General features: G+C 38.5%; 2 protein-coding genes across 7 annotated transcripts in view; one reads left to right on the top strand and one right to left on the bottom strand.

Moving 5' to 3' along the window:
* Positions 1–9,383, top strand: part of RO60 (Ro60, Y RNA binding protein) — a 30,019-nt gene extending 20,636 nt beyond the window's left edge. For 2 of the 3 annotated variants that reach the window (XM_061160012.1, XM_061160013.1), the window contains 3 exons: positions 571–684; positions 977–1,123; positions 2,811–9,383. In XM_061160012.1, coding sequence (XP_061015995.1) covers positions 571–684; positions 977–1,123; positions 2,811–2,963 — 414 coding nt within the window. In that variant the 3' untranslated portion in view covers positions 2,964–9,383. The remainder of the gene's footprint in view (positions 1–570; positions 685–976; positions 1,124–2,810) is intronic. The other variant, XR_009695749.1, reaches the window with a different exon arrangement.
* GLRX2 (glutaredoxin 2) lies at positions 681–20,114 on the bottom strand. Of its 4 annotated transcripts, XR_009695750.1 has the most exons (7): positions 19,946–20,114; positions 18,423–18,486; positions 12,949–13,125; positions 11,570–11,705; positions 9,477–9,597; positions 1,965–2,199; positions 681–1,105 (listed from the first exon to the last, which is right to left on the bottom strand). XR_009695750.1 is itself a non-coding variant. In XM_061160015.1 (5 exons), exons 1-4 carry the CDS (start codon positions 20,044–20,046, stop codon positions 11,574–11,576), a joined length of 474 nt encoding a protein of 157 aa, XP_061015998.1. In that variant the 5' UTR covers positions 20,047–20,114; the 3' UTR covers positions 681–1,105; positions 11,570–11,573. The 4 variants fall into 4 exon arrangements, 2 of the variants coding, with proteins under 2 accessions (XP_061015998.1, XP_061015997.1); XR_009695751.1 differs by lacking the exons at positions 681–1,105; positions 1,965–2,199 and adding an exon at positions 8,038–8,158; XM_061160015.1 differs by lacking the exons at positions 1,965–2,199; positions 9,477–9,597.
* Between the last annotated feature and the right edge of the window lie 299 nt (positions 20,115–20,413).

The following is a 20,413-nucleotide window of genomic DNA, read 5'->3' as shown; positions in this document are numbered from 1 at the left end:
ATGGGGTTGCAAAGAGTCAAATACAACTTAGCGCGTGAACAACAAAAACATTCTTACATATACTTTAATACTTAGGTATATACGATATTGTAGGTATATTGAAAAAGCATGTCTAAAGAAAAATCAGAGTAGAACTTTTAATTTTACAATAACAGATTAAATGTTACTGGTATTTTTAAAGAAATAGATAATGCTTAGAGAAATTATTAATGAATATAGATGTTAAAAGATCAAGGACTAATAATAACAGACAGGAGACTTCGGTTCTAGCCTGACTCAGTAGTGAGTAACCGTCAGCGAGTTTCTTAGCTTCTCTTCTGTGGCTTTATTGCCTATTTAATAAAATAAGAATAATAATATATAGTCTATTTGCTTCAAAGGATTGTTGTTACAACCAGTTTCTTTGTTAGAGTTTGTGAAAGTGCTTTGAAAGCTATACTACTGTTACTGTATAGTTTTCAAATGCAGTAAGTTCAGAAATAAATCATACTTTCTTTTAAAGATGAACTTCAAGAGACTGTATTTGTTTCCCCTAAATGTACTGAAAATTCCTACTATTGATTTTTTCAGGTTGTCACACGAACAGAGAAAGATTCTTCTATAGTTGCTTTTTCAGATGAAATGGTACCATGTCCAGTGACTACAGATATGACCTTACAACAAGTTTTACTGGCTATGAGTCAGGTAAGAAACTATTTCATGTAGTTTATTTAACATGTATTTTATAATAATTTTGTATTGATGTCATGCCTGATATTAATCAATATATGAGAATACATTGTGTTACATCTCAGTTTTTTTTACGAGCACAAAATCAAAAATATATTTACAAGCTTTCAGAAGGCATATACATTGGTGCTAAACAAGATGATAACGTGTAAAATAGTATTTTTAAGTATTTAATTATTTCAGACATCTCAGTATGGAAATGAGAGCATTTTCTTTTATTCTTAACCATGTTTTTATTCTGAGTTAGATCCCAGCAGGTGAGACTGATTGCTCTCTTCCGATGATCTGGGCTCAAAAGACAAATACAGCTGCCGATGTCTTCATCGTATTCACTGATAATGAGACCTTTGCTGGAAGTGTCCATCCTGCTACCGCTCTGAGGGAATATCGAAAGGTAAAGCAAATTCTAATATTCTTTCTCACCCCAAACAAGATTCAGTCCTAAAACAGTCAATATATATATATTTAAACGATACTGAAGGTAGCTGTGTACCTTTGTAAAAGGAATGTGATACCAGTTCTGGACTCAACAGTACTTGAAATGAGGAAGTACTGAGTACACATATATAATTTATTTCAACCAGTTCCAGATGTACACATTTTAATATCCTTTGCAAACAGTATTTTCAGTAACAATCAAAATTTTTTTAAATTTAACCAATAAATTTTTTAATGATTCAACATCATTTCTGAGTTTTGCTAACAACTGCATAAACGTAAAGCAAAGCTATAATATAATGTGTGTTTTAAGTGTTATGAGTATTTCTGAGTTCCAATCAGTGCTTTGCAGTTGAACTTTCTGAAATGAGGGAATTGTTCTGTATCTGCACTATCCGGTATGGAACCTACTAGTCAGGTGAGAATGTGGAGCACTTGAATTGTGGCAGGTGTGACTGGAAGTAGAACCAGAACTTGATGAAGAGCAGTAGTTCTCAGAGTGTGGTTTCCTGCCTGGACCTTGTTAGAAATGCATGTTCCTAGAGACCCTGGGAGACCTGCTGAGTCAGGAACTCTGGGGATGGGACTGTGTGTTAATAACCCTTTCTGGGGATTCTCGTGTGTGCTTAAGAGAACAAGTGAGAGAATGGAACTCAGAGTCAAGAAGCCTGGGTTCTGAGTCCTGGATCTTTCTCTTTATACTAGCTGTAGATCCAAGTGAATTATTTAACTGATACATGTCTTGATAGTATATCACTGCTGTGGTATGTACCATGTTGGTTAAAAGTACTACTTACCTTCTAGGGTTGTTATAACAATTGTTATTGTTTAGTTGCTAAGTCATGTCCGACTCTTGTGATTCCTCGGACTATAGTCATCCAGACTCCTCTGTCCGTGGAATTTTCAAGGCAAGAATACTGGGATGGGTTGCCATTTCCTTCTCCAGAGGATCTTCCCCACCAAGGGATTGAACCCTTGTTGCCTGCATTGGCAGACGGATTCTTTACCACAGAGCCACCAGGGAAGCCCTCGCTGTAACAGTTAACATTAGATCAGTTGTCTAAAGAGGTCATGGTATCTGACGTAGTGCACACTCAGTGATTGTTAGTCTTTCTCAAAAACTCAAGTGTTTTAGCCTTAAATCACAGTTGCAGAAAACAAGTTATTACATTGACATTATAGTTACAACATTTATATATGTCATACATAGCAAAGTCATAGAACAAAAATTGATAACCCCAGGAACTGTTTCCTTATGTGTACCCATACATACTGCCCCAGTGTATGATGTGCTGGTAAAAATGTCTGATGTCTCTGAATATTCTGACAGGTTTCATGAGTACAGAGTCCCTGTGCTGCTCAGGAATGTATTTTGTGTCCATAAAAGGAGTAATAACATCCAGCAGAGAAGCAGGAATTTCAGGCAGGTTGTTCACATGTTTAATCATCTATACTTCTAAAGATCACATTCTATTCTTCTGAAGTCTTCTGGCCCCAGAAGACTGACAGATTTTATGGAGGAAAAACAAATTGGCTTTGTAATGAAAAGCTATGATAGAATTTAAAATGTTTTAATTTTGGAGGTTATTTGCTTTTGCTTATTAATGTACTATTTTTAAAATATCTTTGATCTTTTCCTACAGAATATGGATATTCCAGCTAAATTGATTGTTTGTGGAATGACATCAAGTGGCTTTACCATTGCAGACCCAGATGACAGAGGCATGCTGGACATGTGTGGCTTTGATACTGGAGCTCTGGATGTGATTCGAAGTTTCACATTAGATATGATTTAACCATAAGCACCAGCACAATCTAAGAGGTCCACTGCCATCAGTGATCTCGCTAGAAACACACAGCTACTTCCCAGCTAATCTTAATCCACTGAGAGAAGTCAGACAATGGTACAGTATGTGCATAATGGAAAGGTTACCTTACCAAAAAAAAAGGAAGGAACAATAAGATGAGCCCAAAGTTCTTTCTACTAAACTAGCTTTTGGGAAATAGCTTCAGAATACACTGTAGCCCCCTCTGCCTAACAGAGAACTTCTTGTTGAGACACTGTAAAATAGTCAAACAGTTCTGCTTTGGTGAATGATCACATTTGTACTTAAAAGAAGTGAGAGCCAAAAGTGTAAGTAGTCCTATATCATGTCATTTGTTTGAGAAATGCCTTTAAGTTTTCTTAAGTGTTTTCATTGGTAAAGGACAGCTTTGATAATGTCCAAATAATCTGAAATGCACTGGACCATGTACTGTGATTGATTATGAAACTCCTTGAAAATCTTTATACCAAGGGGATAAAACAACAACCAAGACATTTGCTTATGAATGAGTTTTACAAATTGCTTTAACAGTTTTCTCCAATCACATAGATAGCAGCATTCTCAGTCACTGAAAAAGATGCTCTGTTTCTGAGGGTTAATTTACACCTACAGGATTGTTTACCATTAACCAGAAACATAATGGAAACCTTTGAGAAGAGAAACTAAAGTTTGTGTCAGCTGAGGAAGTCTATTTTGGTTTGTTTTTGTTTGTTTATTGCTGTGAGGGGCATGACTTGATGGTTTCCTGTGGTTTTACAACATAGCCATGTGTAGGGACACATTTTTTTATATGTTTCATCTTATGAGAACATAAGATGTTTCAAGCATTTAAATAATTTCCCCAACTCATAATCTGAAAACTATGACAAATAAAATCTCAACTATAACCATAATCTGGTTATACCTTAATTTAAAATATTTTACCTTACTTTAAAATATTGTTTTAATTTTAACTACTTTTTTTAGCCAAGTATAAATGGGTTTTAGATATTTCTAATTGTAAACATGTTGGCATCCTCCTCTCTTTGTCTACTATTCATTTGTGGCAAAATATTCTTTTTTGATAGTGTAAAAAAATAAGCAAGCTAGGTCTTTCAGGTTTGAAAGGCAATTTTTGAGTGGCATATTACCACTAACCAGTCTATAGGAAATTAAATTTTTCTTATTTGTGTGTATTAAACTTCCTATTCATTATAAAGTGCATTATTTCCTTGAGCAAATACCCCTTCTGTGTGGGGAGCTTTAAGCTGTTGAAATGCCAATATATTTGCTCATAATTATATCATGGTTATCTAAGATAATGTGCACATAAAACCTAGTTTTTATGTATTCTTTAAATGTATTTAAAGATTTACTGGGGATTTTTAAAGCCTTCTCACTATGAAAAGTCAAACAATAAGTGTAAATCACACACTTGTGTGTGCTTGGGGGTTAGAGATTTTATGTTGGGGGCAGAAGGATTAAGTAATGTTAGAATCTGTATGTTTTCTGTTTCATGAGAAATTTGGGCTCTGGGAGTGACAAGAAAATGTCCCTTTCAAACTTATTTGACATATTTATACTGGGTTTATCTGATATGTAGCCATTCCTTCAAGGCAACTGGTAGCAATTTGTAAATATTGTGATTTACCTGAGATACTGGTCAACAAAGCTAGTGGCATCACTACCCAACACCCCAAAAATACATCGCTTCTGGTATCTTTGGTTTTTTTACCCTCCGTCACGCATTAGATTTGAAATGGTAGCTACTTTCAATACATTAAAATATTATGCTCAGATTGAATTTAAAGTTTAAAGAACCTAATAGAATCATGTAATCGTACTTGAATTCATTACATAAACCCAAGGTCGTGTTAAATTAAAAATTATAACATGATCTAACTTTTTATTCCTAATAGAAATATTAAGTGGAATATAATATAAACGCTTATTTCCTTTGGTTAAATATTGTTTCTATATTGTTTTTAGACAGAATATTCAGGAACTAATATTAATAAATCCATCAGAGAAGTAACATTAGCTGTGACCTTTTTGAAGTCACATAGAAAAGTCTATTAAATGTTAAGACTTGAGAAAGAAAACTAAAGACCACCACACAAGGTAGCTTTATTTTCAAATCATGGAGCTTTAGAGCTGGAAATAACCTTAGAAACGTAAAAGGTAATTCTTTGACTTAGGCTAGGAACCTGAGGTCCAAGAGAATGTGACGTTGGAGCCCTAGATCGAGAAATAGCCTCCTCATTCTCATCCCAGTGTTCATTTCCCCACAAAATGGGAGGACATTTACTTACAAGAGTAAGGGATAAAATAGAATTATTCAAAACTTTTATCTTTTTAGGTATTAGGAAATAATTAATGTATATACATGATTGCTTTAGGAGTAGAAAAACAGAGAAATTGTGAACATGTATACTTTTGTAGTTCATAGTGACCCTCAAGCACAATTAATATCTTAATAACCTGTGTTGCTATATAACATAGTCATATAGAAAAAATAAAAACTTTTACCTCATTATGAATAAAATATTCTCAAGTAATAAAGAAGTTTTATTTTCTGAATTACTTTTAGCATTACCGCTGATTAGGAAAATGTTGCTTTTAAAAAAACAACCCTAAGAAAAATAAACTTTATGTCCCAGAAAATAGGTAAATATTTTCAGGATATAGTTGTAATTAGTAAAAACAAAAACTAATCTTATAATCGTACCCTTTCCTTGTTAGTTGAAATTTCTAGGAAATTCCACTTAGGAACACTGTCTTGTATTGTTTAGTTTAGTGATCATCTTATGGGAATATTGGTGAGGAAAATGCTCAATGAACGGGGATGTACCATCATCTCCCTGGAGCCTCTTTCACTCTAACTTACTGTGTGACTGGAGACAACCAGTTTAACCTGTGTGATTCAATTGTGCTATCCTTAAAAAACAACATATCTGATCCTTGGGTCATAGAAGAATCAATGAATTTGTATCTGTATGAAAGTCAAAATTGGCAAGAGGGCTTGCAATACAAATTAGAACTTCTTTAAAATTAAAACTTTTAATAGGATATATGTTTTGAAAGATAAAATGTTTTAGAAAAACAGCTCATTAGCTGAGTAATTTTTTTAAACACTCCTGTTCTGAACGGGAAATGTCATCATTCTCTGATAAGAGAAAGAAGTAATGTATTCCAAGTCTAAGATCCCATTAAAAAACAAACTCATACTCTAAGTAAGAAGATGGTCTTACAAACATTTGCTTAACCTTTTAAATAATAGGTAAATCTATAAATGATAGAATATCAGTTAATCAGGCTTTTTTTCTGCAAAACAATTTAAAGTTATTTGGGAAATTTAAGACAGGATTTCTGAATAAATGTGAGGATATGATAGTTAAGTGAGAAACGTCTTTAGAAGCACAGTAAAGCTCTGTCTAAACTATAAAGGAAAATGATTGTGATCACTTATTGGACTTATTTTAATTTGACTTAAAGGTACCCACACATTTCTCAATAAGGCCCTTACAGTAAGTAATCAAAAATGAAAAATTCTAGTCTTGTCTACCACAGACATGGGAGATTTGTTAAGGCGATAACCCCTCTAGAGAAATGTCAGATAGCTGCAATGGACACATACACAAGGGAGAATTAGGGAAAAAGGTGAGTTGGACTAATTAATTAGGTGAACTTACTGTATGCATTTAATCTAGTATATCCCATATACCTGCCCCCTAGTCCCTTATTTGTTGGAAGATTACTTCTATACCTTTTTTTCCTTTTAAAATTCCTTTCTTTGTTCTGACATTTTGGTCTTTTGTTTTTCTACTCCTGCTCTACCTGAGTAATAAAGTGAATGACAAGAAAGTCACCTGTATTTAGGTTTGGGACCCATCTTTTGCAGATTGCTTTTTATTCCACATAGAGTTAAGGTCACATTTTTTTTCAAATTAATAACAGGCAGGTCTCTGGAACAATAATCAAATTGATAAATTCTCTTCCCAATCAAGTTAACTTGTATACCTTTTATATAAGCTGTATGCAGAAATTCTGTGGCCTTTTGAGTAGGGTTAGTTATTCAGCCTTTGTTTGCAATTACAGGTGTACCTGGCTCTTAGAAAAAGCACTCTTTGAAAAATAAATAACTGAAGACTCTCAGAAAGTAGCACACCTCAGTGCTCATATTTCCATAATTATGAAGACTACCCACAAAATCTTTGGTCTACCAAGTACTTGACGATGCTTGTATATACATGGCTTGTAGTATAAAAGGTTTTGTATCCACATTGAAAATTTTTTTACTTGGTATTTTATTTACATTTGGAAAAATGACGTTATTATGACGTTAATTTAAAAATCCTCTGGTAGTATTTTTCATGTAGAAAACTAATAATTAAAAAAAACTAATAATATAGTTAAACTTACTGTTTGAATAGAAATTATAATAAATGACACATTTTCCTAAACTCTGAAAATACCAAATTATATAGGAAATCGGTAAAAAGAAACATAAATTTAGGAGATATGTTGCAGAATTCTATGACTGAAATTAATGTGATTATTTTCAATGAGAGTTAATTTTGTAAATACAATGAAAACATATAAAAGGTATTTCTGAGCCTAAGAAAATTTTTCCATTTGCTTCTATTTAATTTAGTACCGCCATGTTGTGCTCGCTTCGGCAGCACATATACTAAAATTAGTACCGCCATGTTATAGTAATTTTATGAACAGAAGTGAAAATATTTCATTTTCAAATATATTTAAATTTTTCTGCTTTTAGAAGCTATCAGAATCTCTACATGAAAAAAGAAATAGTAAGTTAGATACGTTTCACTTGATGAACATTTGGATTGTTAAGGGTAGTAAATGGGGTTAAAGCCTTGCTATTTTATGTATCATTACCACATAATTGATGGAACATTATATCAATACAATCATTGTATCAAAACCTCTGTTTAAATTACTTATTAAGCTTTATTTGCAATGCAAACTGTTTAGAATCCACACACGGCCAAATCAAAGATATTATATAATTAATGAATAGTAACCAAGAAAAAATATTTTTGTTGCACTACTAAAGATGGACTGCATGTAATTTGGTATGGTTTGAGTAGACATAACTTGTAATGCGTCTGAATTATATTTTCCTCCTTTTATTGTCAGCTTCTGATAATGAAGAAATTCTCCTAAGGGATGAGATATATGAAATCAGCTTTAAAAAAATTGGTTGGGGAAGAACTGTTATGATCTAGTTATAAAATCTCATTTTCTTTATATAAAGGCTTTGATTTCCATATCTGACCACTCAGTATTTAAATTATACAGACTAATGCCCGCATAGAATAAAACTGAAGTATATAAGAGCCTTAAAGTGAAAAAAATGAACCTTCTGACTGCCTTAAAATATGACTAGCTCTCCAACACAGGCATACGTACTTTGCTTAGGGTCTGTTCATTAAGTAATGCCTTAATAGTGTCAGTATTTCTGAAGTATAGAACTTGAAGGTTCTTTTACAGCTTTCTCTTTTTACATAAAGAATGGAAATTTAACAAGTGTTAAAATCTGATTGTACATTAGTTGTTTAAGCACCCACTAACAGGATAATCTAGGACACTGATGTGTTATACATACATGACTGTTAACATCAGTAATACCTTGTGATAGTTCAAGGTTTTTTATTGTTTTATATAACAAATTATCCAAGAAGCTGGACTCTATGTAACATGATCTCCAAGGACCAAGTTGCATATTTAAACACTCTGAGTGAAAAATAAAATTGTACAGTTCCAAAAATGATTAATTTTTTAAGGGAATTTTTCAAGACAAAAGGCAAATATTTTCTTTCAAGCCTACCAGCAATTCATTCCAAAAGTGAATACAGTTGTAAAACAGTTGCAATAAGAAGTATCAAGGCCAGTGACGTTTAATTACATTCACATTTTTACATTCACTTTGCCTTTTAAAGCAGGAATATTTTATAAAAATGAGAGAAAACTTTAAATTGTCAAGCTGGTGCTTTAAAGTATATCAAGTCTGATTTATAACACATTCCATTTCAAAGAAAAAGGACCCTGAAAGGAGGGGCAGGGTTTTCCTAGATCTGTTGATAAACTCACTGACACTCTGTTGAGTCTTCCAAGTTATCACTGTAAATAACACATCTAACAATGTAATTCTGCTGTTTTCTGATAGAAAGATGGATGAAACACTAATGTATGAAATTTGTTTCATGACAAAATAGTTTCCACCAATACTGTGAAATCTGGACTCTCCTGTCGAGCCCTGCAAAACGCATACTGGATAAATCATTCTAGACATCGAGTGCAGGTGGGCACAATGTGAACTGTTTCTGGTCACTTGTATTATTGTAGAATTTGATAGAGGTACCAAATAAACTCTATGCACATCAAGTGTTTGTCTTTTTGTTTCTTGAAAGAAGAATTTTAAGGTTACTATATGCCTTGTAAGAAGCTTCCAGGTGGCACTAGTGGTAAAGAACCCACCTGTCAATGCAGGTTAGACATAAGAGACGCAGGTTCGATGGAAGATCCCCTGGAGGAGGGCACGGCAACCCACTCCAGTATTCTTGCCTGGAGAATTCCATGGACAGAGAAGCCTGGCAGGCTGCAGAGGGGACATAGGGCCACAGAGTGGGACATAACTGAAGTGACTTAGCATGCATGGCTTAAAAGATGTAAGGCTCTTGGCCTTATATTTTATAATCTTACAGTATTTGAATATTCAATCTTATAATAGTTGAATAAAATGAAATTAAGGTTTGATCATTAATGCTGGTCTTGAAATGCCTCAATGTTTATTTAAAATATGTGCTTGAGGATTCTTTTCCAATGGGTATTAATTATAGAATCAAAACTAGATTTAATAAAAATACATATTTTTAAAGAGTTTAAAAAGGATTCTTTTGTGGGGAAAAAAATTATTCAAAGTTGCCTTTGGGAGGAAAGAAAGGATAACTTGGGAATTTGGGATTAACATATACACACTACTATATGTAAAATAGGTGACTAACAAAGACCTACTGTATAGCACAGGGAACTAGTAAATACTATGAAATAACCTATAAGGGAAAAGAATCTGGAAAAGAATATATATATACACACACATATATATAAAATAGGTATATAATCTGTAACTAAATCACGTTGCTCTACACCTGAAACTAACACAACACTGAAAAGCAACAATACTTCAATTACAAAATTTTAAAAAATAGAAAATAAAAGTTGCCTTTGGGAAAAGGTAACACCAAAACTCAACTATGCAAATAAAAATATTTTAAGTGCCAGTTTACAGAGATTTCTTTTCTCTAAATTCCCATCAAACTTTCATATTAAAAGTGCTAAGATCTGAGCCATAGGAATTGAAGAGAAAAAGCTACATATGAATATACCCACCAAAACTTTATAAACATTCATTTGATTAATAGAGTTCTCCATTTAAAGATGGCAGTGAACAGCTGTATGGAGAAAGGAAGATCACAAACTACAGTTTACCCTTGGAACGTGGGTTTGAACTGTGTGGGGTTTTTTCAGTAATAAATACTGCAGCACTAGCCAGTCTGTAGCGGGATGAATCTGAGGATGCAGAGGACTGATTCTAAATTACACGTGGATTTTCAAGGTGGTATTCGGAGCCCCAATCCCTGCCTTATTCAGGAGTCAACTGTAAATATTTCCTCACAGATGAGCAAAACTAAACTTTATTTTAAACCTTAATTAGGAAACTTGCCTTTAAAAAAATATTGCTCAAACAGTATTTTTTTTACTATTAGTAAATAATGAAACTCATATATATTTTAAAAATCCCTTTTTTCCCAGCAGTTTTTCAGCTTCCCAATTAAATATTTTGGCAATTCATGTCTAAGTTGATTAGTGGTAAAAGTGAGTGGGAAAAAATGGCCTGTTTTTTTAAAATATTGAACAGTTTGTCTTTCAGATCTTAACATTAAAAATCAAAGACCAAAAAAAAGATCATACTTTTTCTTAAACAGGTCACCATTTTCTTCCTAACCTATGATTCTGGAAAGAAAGTACAACTGCCAAAACCTAGTTTTGCATTAGATTTATATTAAGACTTTAATCCAGCTGTAATTTATGGTGTTACAGACTGAATGTGTCTCCCCAAAATTTATGTTGAAACCCTCATTCCCAGTAACAATTATGCTTTTTTCCACTGAAAACTTATGTCCCCCCACCCAAACGTCTTCCTGTTAATCCTCCGCTTGGTAACAAGTCCCTGCATAGTCACTCAGACTACAGTTCTTAGTCATCTGGGACTGGCATGTCACCTGGGCAGCTGCTTAGTCCCACAGGACTGTCCCTTGCAGCACTCACTTCAGATGCCTGTCTGTCCAAGTTGTCACCTATTATCTGCTCCTTCAGTTTTAAATATCTTTTTTACTGAAGAATTGGCAAATAAGATGTTTCCACAGTGATTTATTGTTCATTATTTTTACAACCTTTCCATGAAGATAATTCATATATTTAAAACACCTTCAAATATTTAAAAGGCATTATCAGGCAACATCATTTTAAATATATAGTGACATATTACTAGCAGAGTTGTATGCACTTACATCACTAAAGTTCTTCCCTCTTACTTTTTTTTAAATGACACTGGTGAACTAGTGGAAGCAATTTCCCTTCTTTGTGAAGCCTATGAGTGTCAGTTGCACCTCCAATAAAAGTTCCATTGACAAATATTCGTGGTACCTGTTGGGTAAACGAAAGTTTAGATGTCACCCTGGGTGTCAGAAGTATAAAGCCATTCACAGGATCCTAATACATGCTACACTGTGGGTGCTTTTATGGGCAAAGCACCATATGAAGCTCTTTGATAATTACCTATTTAAACTTTCCAACCCTTCGGATGGGGCTTCCCTGGTTAGCTCAGTGGTAAAGAATCCATCTGCCAATGCAGCAGATAGGTTGAATTCCTGGGTTGGGAAAATCCCCTGGAGAAGGAAATGGCAACCCTCTCCAGTATTCTTGCCTGGAAAATCCCGTGGACAGAGGAGCCTTGCAGGCTACAGCCCATGGGCTCATAAAGAAGTCAGACTTAGCGTCTAAACAACAACCTTTCAGGTAGGTACTATTTTTTAGTCTTATTTTGGAGGCAAAGGAGGCACAGGAACTTGCCCAAGATCACAAAGTAAGTGACAGAACTGGGATTTAAACCCAGGACAAATTGACTCTCAACCCCTTTCTCCTCATTGCTTTCGCATATAAAAGGCAAAATAAAGCAATCAGCAATCTCTAATGATTAATAATATTTAAGTGGTTCTTTCTTACCATTGTTTACTAAAGGGGAAGAGTACATTATCAACTCCTTAACAGGCACATATAAACAGGAAGGAAAATGGCAACATTATTTTTCCTTTTTGTTCCTTTGGGGTTTTTTTTTTCTTTTTTGCCACACCATGCAGCATGCAGGATCTTAATTCTGCCTGGCCAGGGATCAAGCCCCCTGCAGTGGAAGCTCAAGAGTCCTGACCACTGGACAACCATGGAATTTCCTCTTTTTTTTCCATAATGCATATTATGGGAATATCCTCAGATTTCAAGAATCTAAAAACATGGAGCCCGAAAGCACTCTTATTAGTACAGAAAATGAAGGACCCTTGATCTGCACTGTTCAAGTGAGGAAAGAATACTACTTTCATCTTAAAAAAGTCCCAGGAGTTTGTCAACCATTTATAGACCACTACTCATGCCAACACCATTACCCCACCCATTTCACACACTTACTCACAAACACCACAGTAAACATTAAAAAAAAAAAAAATAGAACTCATTGTTTCCTGGTCTATGAGTCTGTTCCCAAATCTGCCGTTTCTTTATCAATTCAGAGTCTCAGAGTACGTCTGGCTCACTTTTCCCAACACAAGGACACAGGCCCGAGGTGACCCAGCTCACCACCCACTTTGGGGCAAAGCACCCCAGGGGCTGGACTCACAGTTCTTTCACCAGTCATTTTGTGAAGTGCGTCTTGAAACTGACTTCCGTATTCAAGCATGTCCAATTCCACCACTTTATAGTTAACATTCATGTCATGGAAAAGTTTTTTTGCCATTGTACAGTAAGAACAGGATGTTTTGGAGAAAATCACCACACAATTATTAGAAATGGTCTCCTGAAGTAAAGTCAAAACAAAACAAAAAAAAAATCATTTTAATTCTAGACATTACCTCTCAGAAAGGAATCATGATACAGCAGATACATGATATAGAAGGAAGGGTACAGATTTTGGAGCCTCACTATTCAGGGCTCAGACTCAGCCAACGTCATCTAATTCTCATCTGTAGATTGAGGACAAAGGAACATTATTAGGGAAAAGGGATGTTATGGGTAGAAAGTGTTGGCACAGAGTAATAACACGGATAATCACAGCCAATTCATAGATAGCAGACACTTCTGTGTGCCAACACAATCCTCAACACTTTACCTTCACTAGTTCATGTAAACCTCACTACAATCCTGAGATAGGTCTTTATCATCGCCGCCACTTCATACATGATGAAACTGCGGCACAGAGGGGGGTAAATAACTTACCCCCAGTCCTCAGCTCGTAAGTGGGTGAGCTGGGATTTGAACCCGTGCAAGTCTGAGTCCACAGCCCATGTACTTAAGTATTTGAAGTATTTAAGTATTTGAATACTTCTCAAATATTCAGAAGGTGTTCAGGAATTAACTCCTTACTTAACTGTCTTTTTAAATTTTTTTTTTTAACCCATCTTAACCATTCTTTCTGTTTTTATTTTGTCTGCACCACACAGCTTATGGGGTCTTAGCTGCCCAATGAGGATCAAACCCATGTCCCTGGCAGTGGAAGCCTGAAGTCCTAACCACTGGACCACTGGGGAATTCTCTTCTTTGCTTTTTTTTTTAAACATTGAAATATAACTGACTTACACTATTATATTAGTTTTAGGTGTATAGCATGGTGATTTGGTCTTTTTTTATTTTTCAAAATGATCAACCCACTTCCTTAATGTTAAATGGTGAGAAATAATGTACACATGCATGCTGAGTTCCTTCAGTCACGTCTGACTCTTTGCAAACCTGCCAGGCTGCTCTGTCCGTGGGATACTAGAGTGGGTTGCCATGCCCTTCTCCAGCAGATCTTCCTGACCCAGGGAACAAACCCATGTCTCTTACATTTCCTGCATTGGCAAGCAGGTTCCTTACCACTAGTGACACCTGAAGCCCCAATGATGTATGCTATCTCTTCAAAATGTAGGGCTTTCAAGGATCCAGGTATAAACAATAGTTTTTCCCTTCAACTTCCACTCCTTTCTTGTGTATCTTTATAGTAAAAAACAACTGTCATCACTGTTTTGATAAGATATTCCCCAGCATTCATTGTTCCTAGAAAAGCTACTTCCAGAGATGCTGACTCAGTGGGTTTGAGGCAGAGGTCAGAAACTATTTCTGAAAAACATTCCCAACAATTCTAACATCAGCCTGGAAGCTATATTAGCCTTGAAAGCTATCCTGCCTGCGTTTATCACAAAGACCCCAAGGCTTCGCTGTGCATCTGTGTCACAACTTTCACGGGTGAAGTTTGTTGAGCTTTGTGTGTATCAATGCCCAGGTCCTTCGGGAATTTCTGAACGGACAGATCTAGCACCCAGGCATGTGCTAGGTTATCCTAGTGCCAGTCATACGCAGCACCTTCAAGATGAAACTCAAAAATCAGGGAGTAGGACACAGTGGTTCAGAAGTTACATCCGCCCTCGGGGGTCAGAAGGATTCTAAGTCAGTGTCTTTGTTCAGTTGTTCAATCACTAAGTCACGTTCAACTCTTTCGACCCCATGGACTGCAGCACACTATCTCCTGGAATTGGCTCAAACTTATATCCATTGAGTTGGTGATGCCATCCAACCATCTCATCCTCTGTCATCCCCTTCTCTCCTGCCCTCAATCTTTCCCAGCATCAGGGTCTTTTCTAATGAGTCGGCTCTTCACATCAGGTGGTCAAAGTACTGGAGCTTCAGCTTCAGCATCAGCCCTTCCAATGAATATTCAGGGTTGATTTCCTTTAGGACTGACTGGTTGGATCTCCTAGCTGTCCAAGGGACTCTCAAGAGTCTAGGTGTCTGCAAATCTATTTTCATGCTTTCTCTTCTGCTCACTCTCAATATTTACTACAGAAGTCTATCTCAGGGAGAGCTAGACAGGCCAGTGATGTACTACTGAATCCTTTTTACAGATGAGAAAACTGAGGTTGAGGAGTTCACAGCACTGGGTGGGATTCCTCCCACCCTGTCCCCAAACCCAAGCCAGTGCTCCTTCCTCACTGTGCTGCCTCAGCTTAGAGACACACCGAGACCATAAATTAGAGAGGAGCACCCTGGTGGCTGACACACAGTAAAGTGAAAGTCGTTCAGTTGCATGTGATTCTTTGAGACCCCATGGACTGTAGCCCGCCAGGCTCCACTGTCCATGGGATTCTCCAGGCAAGAATACTGGAGTGGGTGGTCATTCCCTTCTCCAAAGGATCTTCCTGACCCAGGAATTGAACCTAGGTCTCCTGCATCATAGGCAGATTCTTCACCATCTGAGCCACCAGGGAAGCCCTGACAAACAGTGACGTAGAGATTCCTCAGTGATCAATGCAAAGAAATAGAGGAAAACAATAGAATGGGAAAGACTAGAGATCTCTTCAAGAAAATTAGAGATACCAAGGCAACATTTCATGCAAAGATGGGCACAATAAAGAACAGAAATGGTATGGACCTAACAGAAGCAGAAAATATTAAGAAGAGGTGGCAAAAATACACAGAACTATACAAAAAAGATCTTCATGACCCACATTACCATGATGGTGTGATGACCCACCTAGAGCCAGACATCCTAGCATGCGAAGTCAAGTGGGCCTTAGGAAGCATCACTACGAACAAAGCTAGTGGAGGTGATGGAATTCCAGTTGAGCTATTTCAAATCCTATAAGATGATGCTGTGAAACTGCTGCACTCAATATGCCAGCAAATTTGGAAAACTCAGCAGTGGCCACAGGACTGGAAAAGGTCACTTGTCATTCAAATCCCAAAGAAAGGCAATGCCAAAGAATGCTCAAACTACTGCACAATTGCACTCATCTCACACGCTAGCAAAGTAAAGCTCAAAATTCTCCAAGCCAGGCTTCAACAGTATGTGAACCGTGAACTTCCAGATGTTCAAGCTGGATTTAGAAAAGGCAGAAGAACCAGAGATCAAATTACCAACATCTGTTGGATCGTAGAAAAAGCAAAGAGTTCCAGAAAAACATCAACTTCTGCTTTATTGACTCCACCAAAGCCTTTGGCTGTGTGGGTCACAACAAACTGGAAAATTCTGAAAGAGATAGGAATATCAGACCACCTGACCTGCCTCTTGAGAAATCTGTATGCAGGTCAAGAAGGAACAGTTAGAACTGGACATGGACCAACAGACTGGTTCCAAATTGGGAGATGCAGTAGACTGCATCTACTCTGGAAGCAGGAGAGGAGCACGTCAAGGCTGTATATTGTCACCCTGCTTATCTAACTTATATGCAGAGTACATCATGAGAAATGCTGGGCTGGATGAAGCACAAGCCGGAATCAAGATTGCCAGGAGAAATATCAATAACCTCAGATATGCAGATAACACCACCCTCATAGCAGAAAGTGAAGAACAACTAAAGATCTTCTTGATGAACGTGAAAGAGGAGAGTGAAAAAGCTGGTTTTAAACTCAGCATTCAGAAAACTAAGATCACGGCATCTGGTCTCATCATTTCATGGCAAATAGATGCGGAAACAGTGGAAATAGTGTGAGACCTTATTTTTTGGGGCTGCAAAATCACTGCAGATGGTGACTGCAGTCATGAAATTAAAAGATGCTTACTCCTTGGAAGAAAAGTTATGACCAACCTAGACAGCATATTAAAAAGCAGAGACATTACTTTGCCAACAAAGGTCCATCTAGTCAAGGCTATGGTTTTTCCAGTGGTCATGTATGGACGTGAGAGTTGGACTATAAAGAAAGCTGAGTACCAAAGAATTGATGCTTTTGAACTGTGGTGCTGGAGAAGACTCTTCAGAGTCCCTTGGCCTGCAAGGAGATCCAACCAGTCCATCTTAAAGGAAATCAGTCCTGAATATTCATTGGAAGGACTGATGCTGAAGCTGAAACTCCACTACTTTGGCCAGCTGATTCGAAGAAGTGATTCATTTGAAAATACCCTGATTCTGGGAAAGATTGAAGGCTGGGAAAGGGAGAAGGGGATGACAGAGAATGAGATGGTTGGATGGCATCACTGACTCAATGGACATGAGTTTGAGTAAACTCTGGGAGTTGGTGATGGACAGGGAGGTTGGCGTGCTGCAGTCCATGGGGTCGCAAAGAGTCGGACACAACAACTGAACTGAACTGAGATGTTCCAAACTGAGCAGAAACTCAGGATGACAGTGTCACAGTGTCTCCAACCTTCCTTCTCACCTTTTCTCAACCCTGTCCTTGCTAAATGGTTTCATATTCTTTTCATTTGTTTGGTTTTGGCCAAATTGCGAGGTGTTAGTTCCATGACCAGAGATTGAACCTGTGCCCCCCTGCAGTGGAAGCATGGAATCTTAACCACAAAACTGCCAGGGAAGTTCCTCATGGTTTCCTATTCTTATTTTAAAAGAAGCAATCCCTCACTACAGGTCTCCAACGTTACTGGTATATTCAGCAGCTGTGAGTGAATACTTTTGTAGTCAAGTAAACCAAAGGCAGAAATGTTTGTGTGTAGTGGTGTCTGGTGGTGAGGAACAGAGAAATACATATGTCCTGTAGGCTACAAGGGTAGAAAAACACATACAAGAGGAATTTTCTGAGGCAGACTTAACTGGGCTTTGCAGTTCAAGCAAGAGAAAGACAAGAGAACACAGCAGCGCAGTATCCTTGAGAGGATCAGTCCTACAATAACTACTGCAAACTAGATTCTGTGTTTCAGAAAAACAGCTTCCCAGGGCAGAAACAAACACTATGCCTGGCTAAGGCACCCTGACTGGTAACAAGAGGAGACCTGAAGTGGGTGAGACGGAAAGAGCAATCAACCTCATAGACCCAACTTAGAGGAGCGAAGGCACCATTAAGAATAAACCTCATAGGGACTTCCCTGGCAGTTCAGTGGTTAGGATTCTGTGCTTCCACTGCAGAGGGCACATGTTCATTCCCAGATTGGGGAACTAAAATTCCACAAGCAATTAGGCACGGCCAAAAAAAGAATAAATCACATAAATTCTAAGAAAATGATCCAGAATTTCTTTGTAACATGCATGATTTTGACAGCAGATTTAAAAATACATTAACTTAGTAATTAAGTTATTAGACTATGTCAAGTTTGGATAAGCATATTAAATATGTAAGACAATTCTATTTCCACCAAAGAAAGTTTTTTCCTACATGTCCCCCATCACTCACTTGGATCTGATTCACGGGAGCAGTTGCTGCGTTTCCCAAAGATGACGATGTGCTGTTCCCCATCCTAAAATGAATTTTAAAGAGCAGTGAAGTTAAACATTAAGGACAATATATCAGATGAGATCCATTCAGAGAAACCCAATATGCAAATATATATCCAAACATATGAAAGAGAAAAGTTTTACTTGCTATCAGTACAAAATAGCATTGTCAAAGTATTTGTTTACTAATATAACAAAGGCCTGCATCCTTTCCTATCTAGCTTTCAGGAAAGAAAATGGAGGTTAAGGGATGAAGGCGTGGACCTAAGTAGGAGCTTTGCTGGAACAATACATCCATTTGTCTCATCAACTAAGAGAATACATCCTTTTCATCTCAGTTCCAACACTTAATTAGCATTCCCAAACCACCTACTATTTGCATCTACTCTGGAAGCAGGAATTCTAGTAGAACTTTCCTAAGACCATATTTCCTTAGGTACAAAGAGGAGGTGGAAGGTGTATTCTGAAACATCACCTTCTCTGCCAAAGAAAAGAGAAAGCTGCTGGAAGGCACTTTTCTCCAATTCCAGGCAAGAAAGTAAGTTGTTCAATACACGTTTCTCTTCTCCATTAATGAAGTAGCCACTAGCCATGCCACGTTTATGGAACACCTTCTATGTGCTAAGCAGGCAAAGGGCTGAAATGCAGCAGGGATATTATCACTGTAAAAACACCACTGAACCTCCAAGACTTGTCAAATAGTTACACTATGTGATTGGCACCTTCTGGAGGGGGTTTCTAGTTTAGCAGAGGTTAATCAGGGGCTCCTCGAGTCTTGCAAAACTGGCAGAAGTTAACAGATCGAGGAGTTAGGAATAACGTCCCAGACAGAGGGATGGGTGTACAGACAGGCGAGCTGGTAGGACAGTCCCGAACGGCCGCGCGGGAGTGAGGCCGGCAGAGAGGAGGCGGTCTCGCAACGCAGGCCTGCGGGCCGCGGGTGTTCACTGACCTCGCTGGAGCCAGAGGCGACACCGTCCTATCTCGAAGACCTGGCCATTTGGTAGAAAGCGCCACTTCCACTTCCTGCCGCAGGAGCCAGATTTAGCAAATGATATGCAGATCGCTCCGTTAAATTAGAATTTCAGATAAACAGAGAATAACTGCTTAGCCTACGTATGTTTCGTGCAATATCTGGAATATACTTAAACCAAACCATTATTCGCTGTTTATCTGAAATACCAATTTATTAGGGCATCTTGTATTTTATCTAGTAACCGAGGAGGACGGGAAGTTCAAGCCAGCAAGATTTAGGCTTGTGCAATCTGAAGATCACGTGGTCCCGAAATCGCCAAGAGCGCTTAAGGCTCCTTCTCTCCCGGTCCCTTCCCGGCCTCCCGCCCTCCGAGGCGCCTCAGCGGCTCGATCGACTCGGGGTGCACCGGGCGCCCGGGAAGAAGCCGCCCCAGCCCACCGCTAGGTCCAGACCCGCGCGAGGCCGCACAGCCACGCTCAGCCCGTGCTGCTCGCAGAGCCGCTTACCCGGAGCCCGAAATTCCCGCTGGCCCCTCAAGCCGACCCGCTGAGCTGCTCCTGACCCGGACGAGCCGAGTCCCCACCAGCGCTGCGCGGCGCCAGTACATGGTCTTACGCGGGGCCTCAGCGAGCAGACCAGCCAGCAACCGCGGCCCGGGAGATCCCCGCCCGCCGGCTCCGCCCTACCCTGCTGCCCACGCCTCCGCCAGCGGCCCCGCCCCGACACCAACCCGCCACGCCCCTCCCCGCCCGTGGCCCCGCCCCCTGGATGCCCCTCCTCCAACCGCGGCCCCGCCCCACCGGGCTGGCTTTACTCCGCCAGCCCCGCCCCGCCCTCTGGCACTTCCTCCACCCGCGGCCCCTCCTCCACGCGCCGGCCCCGCCCCACCCGCGGCCCCGCCCCGCCCATCGGCCCCTCCTCCGCCCTCGAATCCCTCCTCTTCACTTGGTTCCGCCCCCTTCTTCCCAGCCCCG

The sequence above is a fragment of the Dama dama genome, chromosome 14, assembly GCF_033118175.1.
Source record: "Dama dama isolate Ldn47 chromosome 14, ASM3311817v1, whole genome shotgun sequence".
Taxonomy (NCBI): domain Eukaryota; kingdom Metazoa; phylum Chordata; class Mammalia; order Artiodactyla; family Cervidae; genus Dama; species Dama dama.
Note: the sequence above shows the minus strand (reverse complement) of the source record. Positions and strands in the feature narration are given on the sequence as shown.